At 39.3% G+C, this 10,872-nt stretch overlaps 1 protein-coding gene across 2 annotated transcripts in view; it reads right to left on the bottom strand.

Annotated features, from left to right (window-relative positions):
- Nucleotides 1-3,091: 3,091 nt before the first annotated feature.
- TERB1 (telomere repeat binding bouquet formation protein 1) overlaps nucleotides 3,092-10,872 on the bottom strand; it is a 52,493-nt gene continuing 44,712 nt past the window's right edge. For both annotated transcript variants that reach the window (XM_023726851.1, XM_004371519.2), the window contains one exon: nucleotides 3,092-3,693. In XM_023726851.1, coding sequence (XP_023582619.1) covers nucleotides 3,506-3,693 — 188 coding nt within the window. In that variant the 3' untranslated portion in view covers nucleotides 3,092-3,505. The remainder of the gene's footprint in view (nucleotides 3,694-10,872) is intronic.

Genomic DNA, 10,872 nt, shown 5'->3' with positions numbered 1-10,872 from the left:
GCCCTCCCCCGGGCCCGCCGAGGACCCGCGAGGACCCTGGCCGGGCCGCCCGCCGTCCGCCGTCCGCCGTCCGCCGTCCCCGCGCAGCGCCTCACACCGCCTGCCCCGCAGGTCTGCGCCGCCCGCCGCGTCCCGCAGGGCTCGCGACGTGCGCAGGCTCCCGGAGGTGGAGAGGCAGCCGCGGTGGCGGGCGGCGGTCAGGCGGCCGCCGGGGCAGCCATGCGCAGGGAGGTGCCGGTGGCGGTAGGAGCGCAGCCTCCTGGGCGGGGGTGAGCGCTGGCGGCCTCTGCTGGCCGAGAAGCGCAGCGGCGTCGCGCTCCGCCGTTCGTCCTCGCTCCACTTGCTGCTCTGGGTGTGCCCGGACAGCCCAGGTAGCTAAGTGGACAGACGGGGAAAGTCCAGGCTTCGGAATTAGACTAATACACGATAATGGCATTTATCCAGCGCTTATCGTGTGCCAGATGGTACATTGTGTCGTACATTGTCTCACTGAATCTTATCTCACGTACTTAAAGATGAGGAAACTGAAGCTCAGACATTTTAAGAAACTTGCCCGAAGACGCAATGCCACAAAGTAGCATACCGGTACTCCCAATCTTATTCACCAATATTGAACTATCCTATCATGAATTTTGCCTAACCCTAATCAAGCCCTGCACTGAAAGACCACCCTTAAACGAGACCCCAAAATCTTCATAAATATCCCGCTTTTGCCCTCCTCCTTCGTAGACCCTATAAGACTGTCGAGATAGTGCCTACCGCAGTAAACGATACACTTGGCTTTGCTTTATCAACAGGTTACTTTGATATTTTCAGGGATCCAGCATTTGATATTAGAAATGGGAGGCTTTAAGTTCCTGTCAAATAAAGCGGGGGGGGGAAGGGAGTGTGAAAGGCGGAGGGAGAGGGAAAAAATACAATTACATGGGTCCATAATAGCCAAAAGTGCAAACAACCCAAATGTCCATCAGCTGATGAATGGATTAACAAAACGTGGTATATACATGCAATGGAATATTTGGCAATAAAAAGAAATGAAGTACTGATTCATGCTTCAACATGGATGAAACTTAAAAACACTATGCTAAATAAAAGGAGTCACTGGGTGGTGTAAACGGTTAAGGTGCACTGGGGTGCTGACCAAAAGAAGGTTGGAAGTTCGAGTCCACCAGGAGACACTTTTGAAGAAAGGCCTGACAATCTACTTAAAAAAATCAGCCATGGGAAACCCTATGAAGCACAATTCTACCCTCACACACAAACCATCACCATTCAGAGTCAACTCCATGGCAACTAGTACTGGTAGAGTCTCACAGTGGGGTTAAAAATAAAAACCCTTAAATAATAGAGCCTAAGAGTTAACTATCTTAACTATAATCTAAGAGCTGGTCATGTAGGATGCCAAGAAGCATCCTGGGTAGAGTCCATAAAACCCACTGGGTCTCTAGCAAACCAGCCAATTCCCTACACTCCCTTCTGCTGTCGGGACATACTTAGGGTCACATTTCTGTCTGGGCATGTTTTACAATGAGGTGTCTAGTAGTCAGTGACTAGGCCCATGAGGGGACATGACACTGTTCTGTTAAAGCATGAAGTAGCTGGGGCTTGTGGGCCTGAAGGATTTAGAGGGAGGGGAGAAGAAAGTGATAGGCACCTATCTTTTTTCCAAGGGCTGGTTTGTTGAAAAGGGATTCAACTTTTGTGATTCTGCAGAATGTGCCCCAGAGAAGCACATTTCATTTAGTATACGGAAGAACTGATCATTACCACCCTGTGAAGGAATGAATTACAGATTTCTGAGTATATATAGTCACCAATGTCTAGATTATTGTACATCAGTCCATGCTTCTAGCAGGAAACTATAACTGAAGTCAGTTCCAACTCTAGTGGTCTGTGATTATTAAAATCTTTTTTATTCTCTATTGAATTGGCCAGTTCTGAATTCCTAAAGCCAAACAGTCCTGTAATAAGTCATTATTTTGCTTTCCTTTTGATTTGTCTTCACTTATTACCAAATCTCTCCATTTGAGGAAATAAAAGCGGCTCATATTAACCAAAATTTAGCCAGGGGTTAGGATGAAATTTCAAGGTCTCAGAAGGCAGTACAGGTTATTTTAAACATGGTGTCACTAACTGACACAAAACACAGTGTCTAAGCTACAGTACGTCATCATACTCTTGGGGGTGCTTCTGTAAGTATTGTTTGATTTTCCGTTTTGTACATAAACTCCAATCAGTAAAAGAACTGTTACCTAAGACCCGCTTTAAGTAGAAAAAATGCTTAGATTGTATCTGAACAATGCTAAGAGACAACTTGTGATTATCTTAACCAATATGGCTGAGGCAACAGAAAAAATGTTTTCCCTTGTGACCTGAACAAACTTTCATAACTCTTATGAAGTATAAATTAAAATAACCTACTGGACTATTTAAACCATGTCCCTAGTGCTCAGTAAATACTGACAAATAATATACTATATTCATTCCCACTTTAAATGTTGCAAGAAATTTTCCTAATTGTAAATTATTCTCTTGCCTGGAAGAAATTCTACATTAAAAATAAAATTTTCTGCTTATTGATCCTATGGAATTTTCACTGTGGATCACAAAATAAGAAATTTAACAAAAATTCTGCTTTATCCAAGTAGAAATAGTTATGATCCAAAAAGGTCAAAGAATACATACTTGTAGGGAAATGCCCCCTGGGACTGAAGAATCTACTAGAATGGCTAAGCAGTGAACCAATGCCTATAGAGCACAGCTTTCAGGCCCTGATACTTTATCACTTTGCCACATCCGCAGCACTGAGAAGCCCAATGGAGGCTGCAACAGCATCCTTTGGGGATCATGGTGCAATGTAAAGTGAGCGAGAAAACAGAAAATTGAGACCTAATAGTTTGATTTTCCACTAGAAGAAAACTAACATAAAAACCAACAACAAAAAACTTTTAAACTTTGAAAAGTAGTGAAGGGCACCATAGAATGTAGGAGTATTCAAAACAAATGCACAATTAGTATTCAGAAGAGAAACATTTTAATTAACAAAGTGTCAAATATTGACTTAGTTTGTGGGAACCTCACTTGAACAGATTGGGAAACTGTCTTTCTAAATTCTGGGGATAAACTTTGGCACTGGGTCTAAAAAAACAAAAATCCAAACGTCTCAGATAGTATTAATTATACTATAACGTCAAATAATGTTCAAAGACTGACAAGTTTTTTTTCCTCTGAGCTGTTCTTTGAGCTTAAAGAAAAATAAAAGCATATTCCTAAACAAATTTTGACCTTATGAAAGCATTTTCTCTTAATAATTTGCACACTGAAAATGTATTTTTTTTTAAATTATTGTAATAATTTGATGATTTCCAGAATAACAAAAACTTTTTAATTAAATGGAAACCTATTTCCACATTCTCTGGGTGTTCAAAAGAATATTTATAATTTTTATATCTTCAAGGCACTGTATTTTGAGTCCAAATTAAAAACTGATAAAGTCTTTATCCAATCAAGAAGCTGCACACTTCTGGCGTTTGGTCAGCTTGTGGTATTTGTGAGCAAGGTCCACAGCTGTCCTTCCTTGCTGAAAGGGGAAAGACCACAAAATTGAATTCCAGTGATTTCCCATTTTCTTAACTCCACTGAAAAGATAATTTACTTCTTCTTCAGTAAAGTTTTTACGAATTCTTCTTTTCTCTGTAATTAAGAATTGTAGAATATATTAGTTCTTGCAGGAAAAAAAAAAAAGATCTTAAGATCCAAATAACTACTTAACCTATTCTAAGGATATGAACTGTATAGTGAGAAAACTTCATGCCTGGGATACTTATCGTGTGAATATCTACTTCAATTGAAAAAAAAAAAAAAAGACTGCTCACTAGTAAGCTAGATGCTGTGACTTCTTCAATAATTGTAACTTAATCCTATTACAATAATACTTGTAATATCTTTCAATCCAGAAACACAAAAGTTCATAAACATTCAATTGTTAATTCTTTCAACGGTCCTGTGAGGACAGTTAACAAACAGCTTACCTATTTTATAGATACAGTCTTCCCAAAGGGCTCCATAACTTCATAGAATGGAAAAGAATATCAACACTTGTTACTTTAAATATCAGGCTGGATTATTATTTTTAAAGAATAAAGGTCGTTTGAAGTTCACTTTAAAAAACACATTCACTAACTATACAGTGTATTCAGCTTGAGCAAAAATTTAAAAAAAAATAGGTTACATAATGGGAAAGGAAGTTTTTAATCTATTTGTTTTTTTAGGAATACTTTCTACAATAGAAAATATGCCAGTTGGTATTCATAAACATAAATATTTTCTGGTGATGATTACTAAGAAATGGTTTAAGCTTTTCATTTATTGTTAATTCATGTTATCATTGTTGGTAGATGCTTGTGAGGAGTAGTTTTTTGTACTTCCACTGGAGGCTGTTTTTTACTTCTGTGGGATTGGAAGTAGTAGTGCTGGGAGACTTAAAAAATTCTGCCTTGGCCATTTCTCCATCTCAACTAAGATAACTGAGATCTCCACAGCTCAGATCTTTTAAAACAGAAGAGAAAATCTTACAGCAGAAGGATGAGAAATCATCTGATTACTACTTAAGGGTATTACTTAGAATTCTCCATGAGGGCAGGGATTTTTGTCTGTTTTGCTCACCATTGTATCCCTGGTTGCCTAGAACAGTGTCTGACACATAGTAACCAAAAAAAAAAAAAAAAAAACACCACTGCTGTTGAGTGGATTTCGACTCATAGTAATCCCACAGCACAGAGCAGAACTGCCCCATAGGGTTTCCAAGGCTGTAAATCTTTACGGAAGCAGACTGTCACATCTTTCTCCCATGGAGCTGCTGGTGGTTTCAAACAATCGACTTTTTGGTTAGCAGCCAACTGCTTTAACCACTGCACCACCAGGGCTCCTTTGACACATAGTAAGTGATCAGTAAATATTTGTTGAATGAAAAAAAAAAATCATTGCCAAAACTGTTTCAAAATTTATCAATAAATTACTCCTTACTTTGGCCATCTACTGGAAAACTGAAGTTATCCAAGAAACAGATGGTTTCAACTTCACTTGCTACATGATTTGATCTCATTATAATCAAGACTGAGTGGGTTATTATAATTTTCATTATATTGAGGTATTTGGGTTGTTCATGTAAAGCCAATCCCCACTTTTCCACTGCAGCTGCCATTTCACTGACTCCTGTACTTAACATCTGTGCCCAATTCTTCAAAGGTTTGCAGCAGAATACTGGGCAGCCTGAGAGGAGTCTTGGTGGCTTCTTTAGTGTTCCTCTTAATGGCAATCAGTGTCAGGGAAGAAAAGGGGAAAATGAGCAAGATGGCTCAGGTCTAGAGACTCCTATTTTCAAACCCTCTCAAGATACCAATCCACCCTGGAAGAGAACCTTGGGGAAATCTTCAAATGATTATGGAGACGTTGTAATGGTCGCTTCTCAAAAGAATGGTATCAAATTTGGGTGTAACCTACAATCAAAGGAATGGTAGTAAATGTCTCTAATAGAAAAGGGAAATTTATCAAGAGGGGAAAAATGGCAATACATTGAACATCCCTGGCCAGGTTGTAAGAAAGAGATAAAAACTAATCGAATCACCGCTTTCTCAAGATGCCTTTCTAAATTCTAAAAAAGCAGGCCGAATTATTCACTGTTTGGTTTTAGCTAGAGCAAGTTTTAACCTACAAAAACTGTATGGTATATATTGGCTGACTGTCACTTAACAGTATTTAGGATGCCTCTTTATAATCAACATATGAGCACAATTATACCCATGTCCTACAGCTCTGCAGATGACTTTACATATCTGCTTTTGAGGCATATTGGAAAAAAATCTATTAATTAATTTGATGTCAATCTCCTTGTCAAGAACAAGATTTCCAAGTGTAACACATTCATATGGAAAAATACTCATTTTCTAGCAGTTTCTAGAGAAAATATTGCTTTAAAAAGTAGGCTCCCCTGTAATGGTACTATACATATTTTTAATTTTCATGCAGAAGTTTTAACCTAGAAAAAGACTCAGATATAAAAAGTACATTTGAGAGGAGGCAGGGCCAAGATGGCAGAGTAGGCAGAGGCTTCAGTGGTCCCTCTTACAACAAAGACCCAAAACACCAAGTGAATTGATTATATATGACAATCTAGGAGCCCTGAACATCAAAGGCAAAGTTGAGGAATCGGACTGAGTGGCAGGTGGAGGGAGAGACAGTTGAGAAGCAGCAAGTTGCGAAACATTACCGGGTGGCAACAGGCACCCTGCAGCCGGCACCCGCAGTGAGGCAAGCAATGGTGCTCAGGATGCGTTTTCCACATTGGGAGAGGCCAAGTGGCAAGCCTCCAGAACCAGTGAAAAGCGGCGCTCAATCGGCAAAAGATAAGTACACACATTTAACCTACTGAACAGATGAAAAAACACCCCCTTTGTGAAAAACCTCTCTCTTACTTACCTGCCCCTCCCCGCTCTGCACTCGGTCCCAGGCTGGCTTCAGCCACTCCCAAGTCCCCTGGGCCTGAAATAGGATCTGTCATGCATCCTGAGCCATTCTCTCAGCCTTGGAGAGGGAATAAATCAACCAATAGGAAAAAATAATCTGCCAGCTCCCCTAAGCCAGGAACTTAGGGTAGACACAGCTTCTTTCCCTAGGCACAGGCATAAGGGATCCACAGACTCTGAATGCCTTTCACCTCTGCATAGACCTGTATGGGCCCATTTCAACAGTGTAGGCCCTCATTAGCACAGTACAACAGGGTATATACCTGAAGCCTAACTTCAACTGTTTCAGCTATATGCTGGAGTGGCAGGTTTGTGAAATTTGACACTGCTCTGCCCATTAAACAGGGTCCTCACCTACCACATCAGGGGTCTGAGGACTGGTAGCTCCACCCACGCCACCTAGCCACCAGCGAAGGGTTCCAAGAATAAGTAGTGCCTCCCAGTCCTTACAGGAAACAGCATTGGGTGCCCATAGCCCGGCTGCAAAACCTACCCACCTATGAACTCTAGAGAACAGGGACATGCTTTCATCCCAGACACTCAGGGGCAGCCGTCAGCCCCCTGCCTTGCTCAGTGCGTGACCCCCTACTGCAGCCAGATACCTGTGCCTACATCAATCACCCCTGCCCGTCTAGGACTGCAGGTGACTACCTGGACACCTAAGATGAATCTATACAAGAAAAGTAAACAGACTGCTGGGCTCATATACCTAGTAACAGATCTAACCATCTGGTGACAGGACATTAGAGCTTCAAAGGCACCAATAATCAAACTAGCTCACACGAGTAACCTATTTGGGCATATCAAAAGAAAGCAAGAAGCTAGGACACAGGAAGCGAACATAAAATAAATAAATATAATAACTTATTGATGGCTCAGAGACAACAGTCAATATCAAATCACATAAACAGGCAGACCACGATGGTTTCAGGAAGCTCCCAAAACAAAGAATCAAGAAATTTTCCAAAGGAAGAGAACTTCTTGGAATCACCAGAGGTAGAATACAAAAGATTAATATACAGAACTCTTCAAGATATCGGGAAGGAGATCAGGAAAAACACAGAACAAGCCAAGGAACGCACAGACAAAGCAACAGAGGAACTAAAGATTAGAGAAAAGCATAATGACAAACTTAATAGGCTGCAAGAATCCACACAGAGACAGCAATCAGAAATTCATAAGCTTAACAATAAAACTTCAGAATTAGACAACTCAATAGAAAGTCACAGGAGCAGAATTGAGGCAATGGAAGTTAGAATTAGCGAGACTGAAGATAAAAGCACTTGACACCAACTTATTTGAGGAAAAATAAGATACAAGAATTTTAAAAACTGAGGAACACTAAAATTATGTGGGACTCTCTCAAGAGGAATAACCTACGAGTGATTGGAGTACCAGAACAGAGGGGGATAACAGAAAATACAGAGAGAATTGTTGAAGATTTTGTTGGCAAAAAACTTCCCTGATATCGTGAAAGATGACAAGATATCTATCCAAGATGCTCGTTGAACCCCACATAAGGCAGATCCCAAAAGAAAGTCACCAAGTCATAAATACAATCAAACTTGCCCAAACCAAAGATACAGAGAGAATTTTAAGAGAGCAGCTAGAGATAAACAAAAAGTTACCTACAAAGAACAGTCAACAAGACTAAGCTCGGACGACTCAGCAGACACCATGCAGGCAAGAAGGCAACAGGATGACATATATAAAGCCTTGAAGGAAAAAAACCTGTCAGCCAAGAATTATATATCAAGTGAAACTGTCTCTCAAATATGATGGCAAAATTAGGACATTTCCAGATAAACATAAGTTTAGGGAATCTGCAAAAACCCAAACAAAATTACAAGAAATTCTAAAGGGAGTCCTCTGGTTAGAAAATCAGTAACATCAGGTAACAACCCAAAACTAGAACACAGGACAGAGCGGCCAGATATCAACCCAGATAGGGAAGTCACAAAAACAAATCAAAGCTAAAACACTGAAAATAGGGAAAAAGAGACATCAATATGTAAAAGATGACAACATTAAAACAAAAAAGAGGGACTAAAAAATGTAGTCACAGATCTTTCAGGTGGAGAGGAACACCAGGCAAGATAAAGAAATAAAACAGTGGTTTAAGCTTAGAAAAACAGGGGTAAATACTAAGGTAACCACAAAGGAAACTAACAATCCTACACATCAGAATAAAAAACAAGAAAAACATAAAGACTCAGCAAAAGACAAAATCAACAACATGAAAAAGATGAAAAGAAAACACAAAGAAAAATGACTCAGCACAAAAAATTAAGTAGAACAAAGAAACTGTCAACAACACACAAAAAAAGACATAAAAATCACAGCACTAAACTTATATCTATCAATAATTATGCTGACTGTAAATGGACCAAATGCACTAATAAAGACAGAGTGGCAGAAAGGATGAAAAAAAAGATCCGTCTATATGCTGCCTACAAGAGACACACTTTAGACTGAAAGACACAAACAAACTAAAATTCAAAGGATTGAAAAAAATATATCAAGCAAACAACACTCAAAAAAGAGCAGGAGTGGCAATACTAATCTCTGACAAAATAGACTTTGAAGTAAAATCCACCACAAAGGATAAGGAAGGACACTATACAATAATTAAAGGGTCAATACACCAGGAGGACATAACCATAATAAATATTTACGCACCCAATGAGAGGGCTCCAAAATACATAAAACAAACTCTAACAGCATTGAAAACAGAGATAGACGGAGCCACAATAATAGTAGGAGACTTCAACACAACACTTTTGGTAAACGACAGAGCATCCAGAAAGAAGCTCAATAAAGATACGGAAGATCTAAATGCCACAATCAACCAATCTGATCTCATAGACATATACCAAATACTCCACCCAACAGCAGCCAAGTATACTTTCTATTCCAACACACATGGAACATTCTCCAGAACAGAGCACATATTATGCCATAAAACAAGCCTTAACAGAATCCAAAGCATTGAAATATTACACAGCCTCTTTTCTGACCATAAAGCCATAAAAGTAGATCAACAGAAAGAGCAAGGAAAAAAAATAAAACACATGGAAACTGAATAATACCTTGCTGAAAAAGTACTGGGTTACAGAAGAAATTAAGTATGGATTAAAGGAATTCATAGAATCAAGTAAGAATGAAAACACACCTACCAGAACCTTTGGGACACAGCAAAAGCTGTGCTCAGAGGTCAATTTATAGCAATAAATGCATACATCCAAAAAGAAGAAGGGCCAAAAACAAAACATTAACCCTACAACTCAAACAAATAGAAAGAGAGCAGCAAAAGAGGCCTCAGGCACCAGAAGAAAGCAAATAATAAGAATTAGAGCAGAATTAAATGAAATAGAGAATAGAAAACCATTGAAAGGGTTAACAAGACCGAAAGCTGGTTCTTGGAAAAGATTTACAAAATTCATAAACCATTGGCCAAACTGACAAAAGAAAAACAGGAGAATCAGCAAATAACCCAAATAAGAAATAAGATGGGTGGTATCACAACAGATCCAACTGAAATTAAAAGTATTATAACAGAATACTATGGGAAATTGTATTCTAACAAATTTGAAAGCCTAGAGGAAATGGACAAATTTCTAGAAACTCACTACCTACCTAAACTAACACAAATAGAGGTAGAACAACTAAATAAACCTGTAAGACAAGACTGAAAAGGTAATTAAAAAGCTCCCAACAAAAAAAAACCCTGGCCCTGATGGTTTCATTGGAGAATTCTACCAAATTTTCAGAGAAGAGTTAATATCACTACTACTAAATATATTTCAGAGTATAGAGAAGGATGGTATACTCCCAAAATCAGTCTATGAAGCCAGCATAACCCTGATACCAAAACCAGGTAAAGATACCACAAAAAAAGAAAATCACAGAGACCAATATCCCTCATGAACAGAGATGTGAAAATCCTCAACAAAATTCTAGCCAATAGAATTCAACAATATTTCAAAAAAATAATTCACCAGGACCAAGTGGGATTTATACCAGGTATGCAGCGATGGTTCAACATTAGAAAAACAATCAATGTAATCCATCACATAAACAAAACAAAAGACAAGAACCACATGATCTTATCATTTGATGCAGAAAAGGCATTTGACAAAGTCCAACAGGCATTCAAGATAAAAACCCTCAGCAAAATAGGAATAGAAGGGAAATTCCTCAACATAATTAATGGCAGTTACACAAAGCCAACAGCCAACATCATCCTGAATGGAGAGAGTCTGAACACATTCCCCCTGAGAACGGGAACCAGACAAGGATGCCCTTTATCACCACTCGTATTTAACATTGTGCTGGAGGTCCTAGCCAG

This window comes from Trichechus manatus, unplaced genomic scaffold, assembly GCF_000243295.1.
Source record: "Trichechus manatus latirostris isolate Lorelei unplaced genomic scaffold, TriManLat1.0 scaffold00014, whole genome shotgun sequence".
Lineage (NCBI taxonomy): Eukaryota > Metazoa > Chordata > Mammalia > Sirenia > Trichechidae > Trichechus > Trichechus manatus.
Note: the sequence above shows the minus strand (reverse complement) of the source record. Positions and strands in the feature narration are given on the sequence as shown.